Source organism: Apostichopus japonicus, chromosome 22, assembly GCF_037975245.1.
Source record: "Apostichopus japonicus isolate 1M-3 chromosome 22, ASM3797524v1, whole genome shotgun sequence".
Classification (NCBI taxonomy): Eukaryota; Metazoa; Echinodermata; class Holothuroidea; order Aspidochirotida; family Stichopodidae; genus Apostichopus; species Apostichopus japonicus.
This window is the reverse complement of record NC_092582.1, coordinates 15,001,830-15,019,620: the sequence shown is the minus strand read 5'-3', so window position 1 is coordinate 15,019,620 and position 17,791 is coordinate 15,001,830. Positions and strand designations below refer to the sequence as shown.

The 17,791-nt window shown below is 37.4% G+C and overlaps 3 protein-coding genes across 8 annotated transcripts in view; 1 reads left to right on the top strand and 2 right to left on the bottom strand.

Annotated features, from left to right (window-relative positions):
- The window catches only part of LOC139964037 (serine/threonine-protein kinase Nek7-like), a 31,366-nt gene extending 30,098 nt beyond the window's left edge, over positions 1-1,268 (bottom strand). For 2 of the 5 annotated variants that reach the window (XM_071965347.1, XM_071965350.1), the window contains exon 1: positions 902-1,002. In XM_071965347.1, the coding sequence (XP_071821448.1) occupies positions 902-904 (3 nt within the window). In that variant the 5' untranslated portion in view covers positions 905-1,002. Of the gene's footprint in view, positions 1-819; positions 839-901; positions 1,003-1,033 lie in introns of those variants that run through there. The other 3 variants (XM_071965348.1, XM_071965351.1, XM_071965349.1) reach the window with 3 other exon arrangements.
- Positions 1,269-2,825: 1,557 nt separating this feature from the next.
- On the bottom strand, positions 2,826-8,314 carry LOC139964034 (proteasome subunit beta type-7-like). The gene is made up of 7 exons (XM_071965343.1): positions 8,128-8,314; positions 7,359-7,440; positions 6,578-6,675; positions 5,549-5,689; positions 4,883-5,057; positions 4,171-4,322; positions 2,826-3,750 (listed from the first exon to the last, which is right to left on the bottom strand). Exons 1-7 carry the CDS (start codon positions 8,190-8,192, stop codon positions 3,639-3,641), a joined length of 825 nt encoding a protein of 274 aa, XP_071821444.1. The 5' UTR covers positions 8,193-8,314; the 3' UTR covers positions 2,826-3,638.
- Positions 8,315-12,672: 4,358 nt separating this feature from the next.
- The window catches only part of LOC139964028 (uncharacterized), a 54,239-nt gene continuing 49,120 nt past the window's right edge, over positions 12,673-17,791 (top strand). For both annotated transcript variants that reach the window (XM_071965331.1, XM_071965330.1), the window contains exon 1: positions 12,673-12,812. In XM_071965331.1, the coding sequence (XP_071821432.1) occupies positions 12,760-12,812 (53 nt within the window). In that variant the 5' untranslated portion in view covers positions 12,673-12,759. The remainder of the gene's footprint in view (positions 12,813-17,791) is intronic.

The following is a 17,791-nucleotide window of genomic DNA, read 5'->3' as shown; positions in this document are numbered from 1 at the left end:
CTAATTTTACTTGCAGTTCACTGCTAGAGGGCTTGGGATCCACCAGGCTTCCCTGCAAACATGACTGAGGTCCTGAATTGACTTTTAAGGGGAACAAATCGAAAGCAATCAAAGGGAACATGGTCATTTACACTGACAGAGCAGTATTTAAAAATACTTTTAATAATATTAACAAAGCCTAACATTAACAAAGCCAAGGTGAAAGCAGGATACCTTGGTTTGAGCATCCAGCATCCTCCCAATGATAACTTTATTCCTACTTTAAAAATGCACACCCTAAATTCTCTTGATACATAAACTGATAAGTACTGTGGTGCATTGCTGTTAATTGGTACACAGAAATAGGTGATTAGGTCCTCTTCAACCATTTTTGTCCACATACTTTAATTGCCATAGCTTCAGTGCTGAACATGTTTTCTTTAGAAAATGGTCAGATGTTGGGATCCATGGTGCTACTTTACTACTTCAGGTGATGATTATGATGCAGAGAAAACAAAATACCTACTTCATTACTTACTAAAGATTCATTTGAAAAGAGATGGGCTGATGTGGGTGATCACCATGGTGATCTAATCGTTGAAAAGATAACATTTCATGGGGTCACTGTATGGATACCTAAACTTTCTGACCTAAATTTAGGCCAAGACCCTATATAATTAACACAATAACAGCACTAGGCCTAGTGACGGTGTTGTTAATTTATGTCTTTAGTGGTTTAGTGGTCTCTTAATCAAATGTAATAACCTATGGTTTTCAATTCTTAATTCAGCCTTACTAACACTACAGTAGTTACAGTAGCTGACCAATGTTAGAACTTACAAGTAGATCTAGATGTACTCTTCTTAGGCTTTGGGTTAGGCTAGGCCTGCAATTTATACAGTGTATGCTATGCTAGAAATACCATTACAGGTCAGTACACACTGACATAATACAGTGGCAGAACAGAGCTATCATGGCAACTCGAGAACACGTAACACGGCCGTACGTTGACTACCTCTACCAACAACAAACGAAACAATCAAAATTAACTCACTTTGTGTCAAATTCCTGTCGTGACATTCACTGAAAGATTAAAAATGTGGATATATTTCTTTGTGCCTCGAGGCTTGGCGACGATCTTGATAAACACGAGGCAAATTCTTTGAAAACTACGACTTCCGAAGCTTGTTTATGTCTGTGATCTTTCGAAATGATTATCTTTACTAGGTAAGATCAACAGTCTGCTAAATGCTCATACACTTGACCAATTATTGACACCTTTATTTGCTAAAATGCTAGCTCGGACAGCGCGAAGCTTGCTTGCGTTGGGTTTCTATTAGTTACACGGTTGTAATGGTCAAGGGAAGGAAGACGAAAGCAGGGTTGTAACCACGTGAGGTGATGGGCCATGAAGGAGCATACCACCCCCCCCCCTTCTCCTATTAAAAAAATTACTTGTATTTTATAACACAAGCACATAGGGTTGTATGCACTGGCAACACAAAGTAGTAAAAACCATGAAACCATGAAAATGGAAAGTTTTTATCCCATTCCCCTTACTCAAAATAAAAACTTCTGAAAGGGGAGGGTACACCCTCCCCCTCCTTTCACAACTCCGCAGGTTGGACGTCAGTCAACGTTGATGTGCCCCTCCCCATAAACTTCTAAAAATGATCGGACAATCTGCCACCCCCAATCCCCAGAAAGGATAATTTGTTACAAAAGAGATTTTCCCCTTTCCAACACACAGGACTGATTTATAAGGGGTTTATATAGACACAGCCACATTAGTACAAATGAGATTTAAATTGACACAGCCACATTAGTACAAATAAGATTTAAATTGACATCAGACATGAAACAGTACAAAAATGATTAACTCAAAATTCATTGTTGGAATTTGATTTATTCTGTTGACAGTTGTCTCTGTCATTAACAATTACCCTAAGAACAGTAAACAAATCCTCCACTGGTTTCTATACAACCAATGGGAAACAGCTTTCACCATCACGATTCCGAGTGTTTCTTTATTAAAAAAACAAATGATGGGAAACAGAGTTACTCTTACATGCTCTAGAAAGAAGTACATCCCATAGCTTATGTTTTCTTAGTAAAGAATAACACATTTAATGGTCTCTTTTGCAATGACATGTTAACTTTCTGAATAAATTACACATTTTGGAACTTTGTTCTCTTTCATTCATGTTCTAGAATGTACCTTTTTCACAAACTCAATAACTTCTAATGGACGTTAGTTTCTATTTTACCTTAATGTTTGGTTGCCTTAAGCTAGCCTCTTCACATTTCACAATGTTGTGTCAAATACACTATGAGTATCTTTCATGAACGGATAACCAAGCAATACACTTCAAATATCATTATCATTGTTATTATTATTTATCCCAAACCCTTAGTTCACCAGTCATAATCTCAAAATCTAACGGCCTTTGGTATTTTTACACAATATGTTATATTTTCACACCAAACATTATGAGTTTGCTTATTTTTTGTAAGAAGGATTAAAATCTGTGGGAGAAGATACTGCATCACAACCAAGTGATTATATGGTAATCGCAGAAACTGGGAGAGGTGATTCAAACTGTAATTGTAGGTATCGGTTAGTTAATTCTGTGGGAACAGATCATGAATTATCACCAAGTGATCATATGGTAATTGCCAATACTCACAGAGGTGATTAAAGATGTTATGGTAGGTATCGGTTAGTTAATTCTGTGGGAACAGATCATGAATTATCATATGGTAAGTGATCATATGGTAGTGATCATATGGTAGTGATCATATGGTAATTCTAATTTCCAATACTCACAGAGGTGATTGAAGATGTAATGGTAGGTATCAGTAAGTTAATGATTACCCTGCAGAGATCAATTTAGTGTTCAGAATTTTGTATAGCAGTTTTGAAGGCTCTGAACTTTTCCTCTTATAAAATACTACGTGTTCCTTTGTAAAGATAACCTGCTATACACCTTTGCACTTTAACCATTTTGCATAGCATTTCTTGATGCAATACCGGATAAATTTATTCCCTGCCATGAGATGCAGAATGAGGCTTGACTACTTTTGGTGAGTGGTAACTGATAAGCAATCATATGAGAAATATCAAAATTGGAAAATGTCTCTTTACTACAAATATTTCAACAAAGCAAATCCATTGATGATACTTGAAGATTACAATGTTTTACATTTTATTTACTTTTACAAGGAAAACCACATCTTTTGATCAATTATTATTATAACCAGGTTTCAGACTGTGATAGGATCAAGGTGTTGTCATATCATTCAGCCCTTCACATTCCTTTTTTTTACCAGCTCGGTAGAAAAGGAGAAAAAGGTTCACTGTTTCACAATATGTCAAATTTCTTTTCATTTCTTTTTTAACCTAAAGGGTCACAATACGTTCAACTTTCGTAAACATGAATGCTTCGTGTTTGCAAGTTTCGAGTATAAAGGTCACCAAAGCTCAACTTTGCCTTTCTCATTTCCCCTGAACCTAACGGCTGTCCTGGTGTGAACATTTTATGGACCAATCGTTATGTTACACTGGAAACGTTCCGTCCAATTTTCTCTCGTTTGGAAAGATTCTTGGTTTACGCAGAGTGACCGATGACTATGTACAGGGGAGGCCTACTACATGTTATCTAAGACACTTCCATAACTTCTACTGTAGTATCTATAACGTCTAGTGATAGTGGTGTCACCATCTTGGTCAAGACTGCTGTCGTTCCCCTCTTGTAACTGTAGTCTCCTTGCCTGAGAGAAATGAAAAAGGATAACAAAATTAAGTCATTTATCAAGTTTACCTTGTTGATCTATGTGGATGGTGATTAGAAAATAAAGTCCAGGGATGGGGTTTAGGAGTTTGTACATTCTACTCATCTTTGTAGAGTCATCTCTCTTCCAAGATCAAAAGATCGATAAAAACATCTTGTAAAGAATGCAACATACTATCCAGCCCAGTATCATGAATGGTCACCGACCTTAGGCACGAAAGAACTGTAATCTTACTACCTAGGCTTCAGAGCCCAAAGTTGAAAATGGGGATTGCCAACTCATTTCACCTTCTGAAGCAAATCTTACTTTTTTTTTTGTGCCTTTTTTTAACTGATTACATTCTTGATTATTTCATTCACTCATCTTTTATCTTTTGAAAATAATTACAACTGTACTCACCTCACTCCTTTAACATTAGCCTCATCATATGGCCTGAGATAATCCACTTTGCCCTTCTTAATGACGCAGAGGTCAATGTTGGTTCCCGATCCTAAGTCGTTGAATATACCAGCAGCTATGGCATCACGTACCAGTTTCTTGGCGTCTTCCTCCTACCGACGGTGAAGAAGGAATGTTTTAAACCCATCACACAACAAATTTTCTCATCGCAATCACAATATCTGTTAGTAACTGCAATCTGTTAGTTACTACAAAATTGCTGCAATCGCATCAGGGAAATGACATGACTTTTGTCATCGAATTAGGCCAACGTACCACATTAAATTATTAAAGATCTGACTTATTAGATATTGAAGGATTGATATCTCCACCAGCAACAACCAAACATGATAATATTTTCATGGGCATTATTATGTACTGTTGTTGATTTTCTCTCTTTTTTCCTTTATAGCCTTCTTTTTCCTTTTTTTTCTAGCATTCTGACGACAACATACTGCATTGCATAAAGGTTTTTGTACTATGATGTACGCATGAAATTGCTACCCATGCACACCTTCAGAAAACCGTGACAGACTGCCATAAACTCTTTAATTTGAGGTTGCTCAGTATCCTGTGTTGGGTGTATTGGTACAGTAGGTAAAATATTGAAAGTTTGAACAGCACAGACTGGAAAGCTTGTACTTTTTTTGCATTTTCCAACATCACATCTTACCTCCATATCCTGTTTATAGCGATCTTCAAAGACGGACATGGCAGCCAGGGAACCCGATCCCATCGTGCAGTACGGTAGTTTGTTGGTGGAACCGTGCGGGTAAATGCTGTACAGGTGTGGACCGTTGATATCTACACCGCCGAGGACCAAAGCTGCACCGACGTAACCTTGGTATCTGAAGGTAGTGTGAATCAAAATCAGTAGAGATTGTGAAGTTAGAGAGCATAAAATAATTACATAAGAAAACTCTTTTGTGCAATAAACATAGAATGAAATATTTTACGAATAAACAACAAGTACAGTTTCTATTGCTACATTGATTTGAAGGTTTGGCAGTGTCTCAGGCGGGGGACAAAACAACCCGGCCAAAGTATGTTAATATTGCATGATAGAAATGGTGTGCAAAAGTTCTGCATTATGCTATGCAATCCAAGTTAGCTTGTCTAAAGAAACACATACATTCTGCTCAACAGAGGTTATAGTACATCTGTGATACATGTATAAACTGCTGATTCTTGTCAAGTGTCAAAACTTCCTTCATGAAGTTCTAATTGCAACTTACAGTGATATTTAATTTGGGGGTCAGGAAGGATGTGGGGCAGTTGAAGGAAAGGGGGAGGGGATGGGGGGAGGGATATGGAATCTCTTAGAACCACTGCTTCCTACCTAAACAGCATTTGTTTCAGCATTCTGTTGGCAGTGACGACTCTAACTTCCTTCCCGGTCGACAGACGGTGTAATTCCAGATTGGAAGAGATCATCTGTGTCGTCATCTCTGTGTCCGCAGCTGTGCCCGCACCACAGCAGCTGATGAAAGGAAGAAATGATTCATCGAATCGATTAGGAATGAAATCAACAAATCGATATCTGAATCGTAGAATATTGACAAAAGATGTAACACATAACTACACAACAGAAGGGTGGAAAGGGGAATCACTTTGATGACTTTACACCAGTAACAATGGAGGAACAAGGCAATACAGAAATGTCAGAACTATCAATGTTTTTTTAACTTTGAATCAGATCCTCAAACAGTAACTTTATCCTGCGTAAAAACTTGGAAATAATCATTTTGCATTTTTGTGGTAAAATTCAATGTCATGTTATCCCAGTGACCTAATATTCCTATAATGAATAGTCTATATGACTAGATAGCTGATACCAAAAAAAAAATTCAGTGACCATTAAGAACATGTGTAGCCATAAGTTAAAATATTCAACAACCTAAAGATAATAGGTTTTGTTTTCCATTTTTTTTGGCAAATATTTACAACTTTACACTTTAAAACATTCACAAATGTCTCTTTATAAATTCAATTGTGACAATTTTTGGCAGTACCAATGGAAAGCCTTCAAGGAAAGATTTCTCCTAGCCAGAAATACAAGAAAATGAAAGTAGTTCAATCTGATAAATGATGGTAGCGTACCCAAGTGTACTTACTGAAAGTCACACGCATACCTGAACACATCAGTTTACTCCAAACTCAATTAAGAGCTCCTTCAACTAATTTGAAAATCTTGCCCTGGCAATGGAGGTGATCTCAAAAGGTTTGGCAAATTCAATGCAGAGTAAAGACAGTAATAGCTATGCCATGAGGTAAATAGCTTCTATACCAGGTGGAGATTTTTGTTAGTCTGTCCATGGGTCCAGATGTCTACTGAATAATATTGAATGGATTGTTTCTTTTGACTCACTAGATATTTGGAGCAATAAAATGAATCTTGGAACAATTCTTGTCAGCAACAATCGTGTCTTCTGTGGCTCTTGTGTCAGCACCAAGGATAATGCCATCCTGGAAAGGAAAGACACAGACATCAGGAAAAGGTACAGTACCTGCTAGTCATGTATAGCAATTATTTATCCTAATTTATGGTTCCCTTGTTGATTGTAGCTCTTTGCATTTGTTCAACATGATTAATACCAAACCTGTCATTTCTTTTTCATAGTTCAACTGCAACTGGTCACAATAAGACTCTCATTAGGCTTATAATACAGTAGGTACAGAAATCACGCCAATTCTTTCACAGACCATCATAAACCGACTTATGTGTTTAGGCACATGCTCTAGTGGCAGTAGAAATTTAAGTGCCTTTTTTTTCTACTGGCAAACTGCAAAATCTGATGACAGTTTAGCCAGAAAAATAGCTTGAATTTTGAGGCTTGCTCATGTCCTTTTCATAATTTTTTCCCCTTACCCATGATCAAGCTGTTGGGTCGAATAACTCACTGGCTTATATATTACTCATTGGTGTCTCTGTGGTACTGCATTCACCATTTCTGCTGAGTACTCTGAAGTTATTATTTTCCATGAAAAACCTCAACATTAAGAACTTGTATATGTAGAAGTCAAGAGAACACCACCACTTACACAAAAATCATGCATGATGTACTAACAAACCACAAACATCTAAATAATGTCAGTTTTATGCTCAATCAGACATTCCAAGTTGAACATTAGTTACTGATTGGATTTACCTTGAAAACTATTCCAGCAATAGTTGTCCCTGTTTTTCTTGCTGTGGGTCCCTTTAGTCCATTCCTTTCTAACAAAGCATTTCTGTAATGAGAAAAAATTTGACAACTGTGAAATCATGCATGAATTTGATGATTGGTCCTTAGTTCATTCAGGGACTACGTTCACCCCCTCCCCCCCCCCCCCTCCTGAGTGATCCTGCAGGAAGTATCCATCAGCAATACCCATATTTCATCCTTAAGTGTGCTGGAAAGTTAACCAGAAAACTTCTAGTGACAAAGAGAACAGACCCTCTAGGGAAAAAAATAGTTGACCGTGAACTTTCAGTCAGAGAATAAATGATGGTAGCTTGTTGAATATCATTTCCACATGTACCGTATAACATTAATACTGTGTTATTAAGCAAAGACTGAATCTAGGTGTCCTATGCTAAGCCTAACCCTCTGGTTTATTAGGCCTAGTGGGAGGCTACATGTAAACAAAAATGCATATGCCTATCCATTACTAACACTAGCCTAGGCCTAGGGAACATGGGAAGAACTCCAACGTTACAATGAGGCTAGGCACTACTCATCGTGTTTGTGTTATTTGCTTCCTGTTGCTTCAAAGATGGGTTTATTGGGTATGCTAGATGTCGAAACTGTTAAGTTATGTATTGAAACAGGCGAGAACTGAAAGCTTAGGCTACAGATATCAGCGCCTTTTGTGTGCTAGTAAACAAAGTCTCTGACCATCTCCAAGTACCTGCATCAAGAACGACAATTAACTTACCTCCTGACGTTTTCAAAGACGAACCCACCCGAAGAAGGTGGGGCTACAAGAGGTGCAGACGACATAGCGAATTTTCTGTCTTCGAAAATACTTCTCTTGTAAACTATTGCAAACTCTCTTTGATTTTCTCGTGCAGTAGATACTAAGTTAGTATTTGCTGCATCACTTGTGTAATTGTTGTGTGGAACGCACAATAGGTCAAAATTGCATCTTGAAACGAAAGATTCCACTATTGTCATAAACCATATTCCCTCTTTACATATTTCCACACACCATATTTCCACATACAGCTTCATCAGGCGCGTAGCCAAGGGGGGGGGCGAAGGGGGCAGCCGACCCCCCCCCTTGAGCATATTTTTTTTTAATGTTTTTATGATATCGTTAGTATTTTCAAACGTTGTGGCTATTCGCACGAACGTAATCGTGCGAATAACATTGACTATTAGCACGCATGTAACTTGACCAATGGGCGCTCGTGGTTGATGTAACCAATGAACTGTCCTGATATGTGCTGGCCGGGAGGGATGAACAGGACATCGATGGACAATAACACAGCAGTGCATGACAATGGAACAGGAATTTGATAACTATGGGGATTTTCAGGGTTATGTTCAAAGGATATGGATACTTTTTCTATTTTTGTAATAAAGGATTCCAAAACCGTCGAAGCAGCAAACAAGCTACTAGATGAATTAAGTTCATCATATTCCTTATGCATTTTAAGAAAGTTTTGCAACAAATCTTTTCTGAAATATTCCAACAAAATCTTTAATTATTTCTCTGAATTTTCCCAGAATTGATCACATCTTTGATTTCTCTCATATTTTACAGATTTGGCTATTGATTTTGAAAAAGATAACCTTTTTTTTGAGAATCAGCAAATTTTCATCGACCAAAATCTTCAGGGGGGCAAGTGGGGGGGGGGGACAAATCGACCGTGCACACCCAACACTGTGGTTGGGGCCATGGTTTACCTTCCCCGCCTACTAAGTGCTTTTCTAATCACTACATTCTAACATGCCTACTTATACCCACATACACGTTCGTGCGAATAGCAATCCTTATTGGCACGCTTTCGTGTGTAAAGTCACTGTCTATAAGCACGAGCATGTTCGTGCGAATATCGATGTTTATTGGTACGTCAACGTAACAATAACGGTTGTTATTGGCACGTGCACGTGCCAATAGACACGACCATTTTCAAATGAGAAAATGCTAAGATGCAACTTACAAGGCCTGGGAAGTGCCATTTCCAGCGATCTGGGAGGCATTCTAAGCCCAAATTTTCTTGTACGCTTCGCACCAATCATGGTGGCGCTACGCTTAGATAGTTTTCAATGCCGAATGTACAGTTTCGCCCCTCCCTTGGCAAATTCCTGGCTACGCGCCTGAGCTTCATTCAATTAACTGGAAACCATGTCTTTTTTAGGCTTTGAAGTTTCCTTTAGTTCTTCTTTTCGCTAGAAAATTCGTTAACGTTGCAGATAGCCTGCAGTTGCAACTGAACTAGGAAAACTGTTTCTTTGCATGCCTATATGATAACTGTTTCTACAGTTATTAAAGAACTGTTAGTATGTTCCTTCGAACTTGTGAATCACCAACAGACTCATGTAAGAACATTTACAATAGATCAAAAGCAAATGGGCCGGTTTTTACTGACAATTTGTGTGGGATTCATGTCACTTACAAACTAGGTTTAAGAAGCAGAGTTAATAGATTTATTTGCTCTTTTATCACTCCGTTTGTTTACTCATTCAAAAATTCTGTTCATGGTTGACTAAAAATTACGATGAAAATAAACTCATCAACATTGGCAGCAAATATGCCAGAATTTCAAATAATGGTAACTCATGCTTCAACCTTCGTCAGCAGGCATTAAGTTACTATATATCCTAGAGCAGGAACGTAGCCAGGGCATCAATAGGAACGACCCCCTCCCCTCCCCTCCCCTCGCCCCTCCCCTCGCCCCCCTCCCTCTTGAGTACTTTGAAATAAAATTTAACTAAAAGCAGGAAATATCATTCTATCAAGCCCTCTTTACAGGTTGAAGGAAGCTAAGCGACCCTTCTCAATCTCTCACCTTAAAGTTCGTCTGCTACGTAATACAATAAAGCTCTTTATTTCCTGCAACGTGAGAGGCATTTTGGGCAAACTTTTTCTTTGTTCTTCATGACTCTAATAATGCTCCCTATTTGAAAAGTGCCCCCGTTTGAAGTTCTGCTCTCCCCCATGCCATTTTTTCAAATTTCTGGCTACGTCCCTGTCCTAAAGGTATTTTTCCTCACTGAGGAAGAAGTTGATGATCTGACATGAACACTCCTCGATGTCTGTGAATACTTTGGGAGGCCTAACTACACAGTAATCAATGGACTCAGTGCAGCAAACTTTCTGCAATGTTTGGCATGTTTAAGTTTGGGACCAGTACTGACGACCCTCAAAAAACAAAGCAAAAAGAAGAAAGAAAAGAAGGTCGTTGCTGAAATTAAAAGATGTGTATATAACATTGTGTTCGTTATAAATATAAATAATAAAAAATAAAATAAATAAGAAGATTATAAAAATCTGTTACACTTCCTACAAAATACTTGCTTTATATTAACAATACAAGTGACTGTTTGAGTGTGTGTGTTTCTTTTCTTTAATCCTTTTTTGTGAAAAGAAAAATCCATAAGTATCATTAACAACATTCATGTTTGTACAATTATAAATAGTCATAAAAAGGAGCCTCGTGCTGTAAACCCAATTCTGAATTGACTTAAATAATTATTACTGTCAACATTAAATTGAACACCTTACGTGCACAATTTACAACATAAAGGCATTGAAGACTCGCCCTAAACGGCATGCGGCCATCTGTAAAAGTTAGCTTTCCGTTGCTTGCAAGTGACGTTTTGTTCGTTTCGCTACAAAATGCAGACAGTACAGTAATGAAGCGTGATACCTTGTTATCTTTGGCTGGACCTGAGATGTCCATCGCTGTATTGTTTGTACACTGTGCTGTGGGTATTGACCGCAGCTGTATGTACTGACTGTACACTAGTGTCTAATTGCCGATGGTAGCAAGCTGTGTGAGTGAATTGTCTGGGATCGATGGTGGTGTCTAACACTTCTGTTACACCTCATTCGAAACTAGGTCAGATTACCGGCATTACACGTTTCTTTTTGCGCGAGTCTTCACACCCTTTAAGCCAACAAAAATGAAGAAAAGAGGGACTGCAATCAGTGACATGCACAAATGGGGTGGGGTGCTGAGGGGGGGGGGGGCTCCCCATCTCCATCGTCAGTCTGGAAAGCCATTGTCAACTTCGAAGGGAATTGCCACTTGAACAATATCTAGATCACATATGTGCAATGTCTGGGCCGCGTGCCAAATGTGGCCTATTCGTGCAGCCCAACGAGGGTAGACACGAAATATGTATAGCAAAATAAGTTTTCATGTAACTCCTACTTATGATATTTTTTCCCTTGTTGACAACGTGCAACACTTTTTTATCTTTCAGTTTTCCTAAATGATGCAACATGGTCATTTTTGTCACAGAAGAATATAAGTCATTAGTTGTTGCGGCACATTGAATAAATGCAAACTTCTACTGCTGCCCTCTATTTCATTTTCGTATCTACACCTGGTTTGAGTAACGACAGTATGTGGACAACTGACAACTTTATCAATGAAAACTGCAATATGAAATGTTTCCGCGAAAGGAAAGAGGACGGTATTGAAACTGATCATACATAGACTCTGGATGTGTGGCCTCATAATCTCGCATAAGAGTTTTCACAGAGGTTGTACTCGTAATGGCTAAGGTTGGCCTGCAGTTGTATAAGAACTTTATTGCAGAATACCTACAAAAAATGTGTGATTCTTATACGTTTTCTGCCGTGCAAGCAGTTATTTATGTCCAATTTTGTTACGTGACCCTATCAACATTATAGTACTAACCAAAGCCTTAGATACATCGACCGTACTTTTGTATAGTGGGTTAACATTTTCTTTACCAAACACAACTTGTTTTAACATTTAAAGAGATGGTTAGTACATAATGTTATCAACATTTACCAATTAATATTACCATGTACATTTTTAGTATTTTTCCATAACTTTATTATACAGGTTGAATGTTTTTTTTTTTTATACACACAACCAGTGCATGCAGACCCTTCGCTTTTAGTGATAGCAACCTTTTTTAGAAATGACTTTCTGCCGTCGCCTGGCCAAAGGATTTGTACCAGCGAAATCTTCGGCTTTGAGTACGGCGTTTCTGTATGTTGCCGTGTTGGACGAATCTAACGGTAAAAGTATTACCTACTTCGCGATGCGCGTTAATGTCATTGCCGACTTTTCAATCGGCGATCCCTCTCACAATTTTGTAAGGTTGGGTAAAAGTGACTCCATAGTTTCCCCTTCCGGGGAAACCAAAAAGTAAAGTATACTAACACGTTTGACGTGGTACAATGCAGTATAAGCAGTTTTGGATTAGCGCCATCTTCTGGTAGACCCAACTTGGTGGCGCTTTATATATGAATTTATAATCGATCATTCAAAATTCCAGCTCACGTAAACAAAGTCACCGTTAGGTACACACGTCAACAACTATGATGCTTCGCACTATTTCCACTTGAAAGGAACTTAAAATGGATTCAGTTATTGGTGAAGATGTATCTTTACCAATTAACTTCGAGGAGAGGTAAGGATGTATCTCAAATATAAAGCATATTGTGTTTTTGTAGTCGAAAATAATTTCAATGATGAGTCAATCACCTGCTAACGTTACAAATGTTTCGCTGAATTGGTATATATTGTACAGAAACAGTGACATGTTCTATCTTTTCATGTAGCCAAGGCCTACTGTACTTGACTATTGTACTGTACTATTAGCATCACTCCCTTTGAATTAAAATATTTCAGCAATTTTCCTCAATTTTCATCAATCAAATATATGTAATATGTTACCTTCACATATGTATGCATCTTTGATATTTATCGGAAATGTGTTGAATCTGGGCAATTTACAACTTCACATACATACATGTATAGTCAGTATTGCGAAGTTCGGACACCCCTAAAGAATACACGATTTCAACATGACAACCTACAACAAGAGCAAATTTCACAAAAAACTACGAAGCTACAGTTATTTTCTCTCCAAAATGACCCGTGTGCAAGTATGTACTTACATATTTGTCAATAAAAGGAAGAACTTTTGGGGTAATTTAAGGATTAGGTGTGCGAACTTTGTAGTGTCCATGCTACTGAAGTAGGCCTACAGTACCTTTATCAATTAATACTTCAACATGAGAATTTATCAGAACTTCACATTGACAGCTTCCAAGGAGTTACAAGTGTTATCACAATTTGTATATATGAATTATTTGACAATTACAACATGAAAGTTCACATGAGAAGATATTTCTTAATTCTATATATTCAATATTATAAACCAATACTATTTATAGTGTAGCTAAGCAAGTACAAGTAAAACAATGTGTACACATGAAGTTATAAGATACAGATCACCGGGATCGGTACTGTTAGTAGGATTCTAATATTTTTGTCCCAGGGACAAAGCATCTGCAAACTGGTCAAAAATAGATTAAAACCTTCTCCTACACGAACATACATATATTTATTTATCACGACCATTGCGGACAGAGTGGCCAACTGGCTTGGTTGCAAAGAAAGCATCAGGAGTAGTATAATGAAGGCTGAAAAGAAGGATATCAAATTTGAAATTAGGCAATATTATAGCTAATACATAGCAACAAAATGACTATCAAATTGTGATCATGAAAGTGGTAGTTATCACAGTTCATATCTGTATCTTGTTCAATGTACACATGATTTAAACCTTGCAGTAGGATTCCCCTAGATAGCATCTCTGTTAATGAGACATACTGTACATTATTTTTTATGCTGTGATGAAAGTCAGAATCCATTTAAAAAAATAATAATAATAAGTCTTCAGTAAGGACACACCAGATATCTATCTGGTTGGATAACAAAATCTTGGATAAGAAAATTCAAAGTAAAAAAAACAAAAAAAAAACAATCTTGTCAGGTTTTTCTCAAAATCTGTTGAGAATTACTTGTCATTTGTCAAGGAGATATAATTACTACTTACATAGCTTTAAAGTTAAAATACAGTAATATATTTCAAATTATTAATTGAAAAACTGTCAAAGTTAAGAACTTTAGATACAGTTTAACATTTATGGTTTATTCAACATTCTGAAAGTTTTGAGCAGGCCTGTAAAAAGAGGGCAAAACGGGAATCTCATTGCCGGGAAATCTTGAAAACTCGCGGGAAATATCGCACGCAGCAACAACAAAAAAAAGGGTTAGAGAAAGAGCCAAACGAGGAAATAAAATTTAAAAAAATTATAAATAAAAAATCAGAAACACTAACTTTAGTGTCTGGGTGTCTTTATTTCTCACTTGAAATAACCCAAATAGCATCATAATTATTTAATACACTTAATGGCATCGCCGCCGCAAGCCCGCTGAATCTCTCAAGCCAATGTTGGTAAAACCTTGTTCAATTTCCCGTGAACACACTGCCGATTTCCCGTCGGTGTTCGCGCAGTACCTGGGAATTTTCCCAGGTACTGTACATTGCCAAACAACTGTGAGCGCTTCCCCTGTCTAACACCTGTTGGTTAACCTTTTTTTTTTCTTTGGCACGTTTCCAAGGAACGTTTTATGTAGTACACGAGGCACAGCCCATACGTACATACACGCATATCACGATATCAAGGCCCCTATAGCCATTGCCATCTCTATTATGAAAGTGAACCTTGTAATAACTTATGTTTTAGGCCACTTGGCATGATTAACTAAATGCTAAATATTGTTTCCATGTTCTTGTAGAAAACAACTTCGCAAAATACAGTTGTGTTTTTGTAGTTACGTGAGATCCGTAACCGACAAGGTGGTTAGGCTAATTGATATGCACTTAACTATGGTAGGATATTATTTTCTCCGTATTTTTGGAAATTCTAGAAAATACTTTCTTTTTCCCCCGCTTAACACCAGATGTGGTCTTACGGTTTATTCTAGAATGGGTGTACTAGAGCCTTGTTTACGTGACATTAGTTGCATTTAAGACGATATGCCAGTTTCGCGTGAATTTTTCGAAAGTGTTTTGCTCGATCTTTCGTAAAATTTGAAAGGTGTACCAACTTACTTTTCGTACACAATTGGTAATTTCTCTACTGATTTTCAGAGGTTTTATCTCCATACAGTCAAGTATATACGTTGTGTATTGAGTATAAACTAATCGAGAATGCAACTTATGCAAGAAAACAATGCGGGGATTTCCAGCAGACAATTTTTTTCTTTGCGGGATTACTGAGTCAGTTGAAGGGAATCCCGCACCTTAGAGGGAACACTGACCTGAAGTCAAATTCATACGACAGAAAACGTTTACTTTCTAACATACAATATAATTTTTTTTAAATGTGGAATGGCAATATTGTTGTTAAAAACATTTCCCGCCAGGCTAATTTTTTACAGCAACCTTCCCGCGCTGTGCCGTGGGTGTCAGTGTGACATTGACATTGCCCTTGTGAGTGGTTTGGGGACACATCATTACTCGTTATTGTGACAAAGATTGCGCGCACGCAGAACTTTTCGTAGGTAGTGTGATGCACTGATTGTCAACATGTGATTGTCATTTTAAAAAGTTTCGATATTATTTGTACGTGAATGAGAGTGAAGTGAGGAGTGGTGTTTTTTCTCGTGCGCTTTGATAAATTGATAGGGGTAGTCGGGTAGGCCCACACGTCAACAAAATACAAAATGGCTTCGTTTATTTAGTCTTTATCAGAAATATTTGAAGAAGTGTAAAGTCTGCTCAGTTTGATCGATCCAACACAATATAATAATAAAGGCTTACTGGGCGTCCTCTTTGAAGGATTTTTATTTCATTTGTTCTATTTTTATTGTGAACCATATCCAATTTATCTCTCTGCTCCAAGCCATGCGGCACACTGTACATACAGTAAAAACTGATGGGATCCATCGCGCACTCCATTGCTAAAATACACGTGCTCGCTCCAGCTCCACTGATGTGTAGAGATCAGTGGCTCACTTGCATCTCATGTTTGTTTACATTACATATTAATAATTGATGTGGTACAATGTGACAGCCGGGTTATAGATGTATAATAAATTATTATCAGACTGGAGTGATTGCTTGAGATGAGACTACTTTGAGTTTTGTCAAGGTAAGAACTCAAGAAACTGACACACTAAACCAGTTTGTTTTAAAACTTATATTTATTACCTTTTTAAGTTCAAATTAGCACTGGTCTCAACGATTGCAAGTTGTTTTAAATCGCCAAAAAGGTGCACCAAATGGCGCCAATTGCATCCTCATTTTTCAAAAATCTGTACCTTGTGCGGGGGGCACATTCCCCCTCACACATCCCCCTGCGACGCTAAAGCGGCTCAATGGCTGCACTGCAGCCATATGGTTCGAGGGAAATTATACCTTCCTTGCAGGGAAAAAAACATTTTTTACAGCCCTGGTTTTGAGATGCTGTCAGAATAAATCAACTTAACCAAATTATACATGTGTGCCAGTTTAAAATGGAAACAACATCTGGTAGTTTTTATTAGTTGAACAAAACGTGCTCAGTTGAATACTGACATTCAATCACAGGCATTCCTTTCAAACCTCAATCATTATGCCATTACATTTTTACTAGTAGTGTAGGAATTCAACTGTGAAGAAGGATTCAACATGTGTTCATGAAAGTCTGAGCTCATTCTAATAATCTCAATATTCAATGTATTTCATTTTTCAAGTCTCACTGTTTATTGTATGTACAGCATTACTGTACTTCCTGACAAGTCTTCCTTCTGTCAATTAATATAATTTTTTTTTAAAACATTGAATAAATATAAAGTTTGTAATCATAGAGTACAGTATCTTCTTCTTACAGCATATACAGTACAGTATAATCTTGTTTACTACAGAATGAATGTACATAGATCTGGTTTTTTCTTTTTCTTTTTGCACTATTTTTTATTGTATTTTCTTTCTATTTAGCTGCCAGACCTCTCGTACAATTCCCCTTAATTTTGTCACTAGGTATTACATATGATACTTGTTTTGCAGTGTAAATTGTAAAATCACAATCAGATACAAGTTTAGTTTTACCTTTTGTATATATAGGGAATGAAGCACCCATCTCTGTAGATGGAATATATTTTTAATAAGTCTAATGTAAATGTACATATTTATAAAGAGTTAAATTCATTAGTATCGGGTACCAAGTTCAGCACTGACCGAGGAGTGACTGACACACTTAGCTGAACGTTTATACAGAAACAGACTGCTGATTTGATGTACAATATTAAGTTTTGCCTGCCAATTGTTTACCAGAAATGTATGCATTCATTTGAAAAAGAAAATTGGTACATGATGATAGAGGGATTTTACTCTTTAAACGTATTTCTTTGCATTTCAACTGACTTTTAAGAAAAGGCTGTATCTTGGCGAACTTTTCCTTAAAGGATGCTGTTATTTTGCCATCTTGTTTTGAAACTTAAGCTCTATGCATAGAAACTTAGAAAGTTGTGTTCTAACAAACATGCCGCCCCATTCCCCCCCCCCCTCATGAAAAAAAATCACAGGTTTACAATACTACATAACATCTGTTT

What these genes read in the sequence shown, in the direction of transcription:
- LOC139964034 (XM_071965343.1), bottom strand. Translation starts at nt 8,192, where the DNA reads ATGTCGTCTGCACCTCTTGTAGCCCCACCTTCTTCGGGTGGGTTCGTC. An exon ending in TTGCTGGAATAGTTTTCAAG is followed by an intron (nt 6,676 to 7,358) that starts GTAAATCCAATC and finishes TTTCCTTTCCAG; the next exon opens with GATGGCATTATCCTTGGTGC. An exon ending in TTTATTGCTCCAAATATCTA is followed by an intron (nt 5,690 to 6,577) that starts GTGAGTCAAAAG and finishes TCCTTTCATCAG; the next exon opens with CTGCTGTGGTGCGGGCACAG.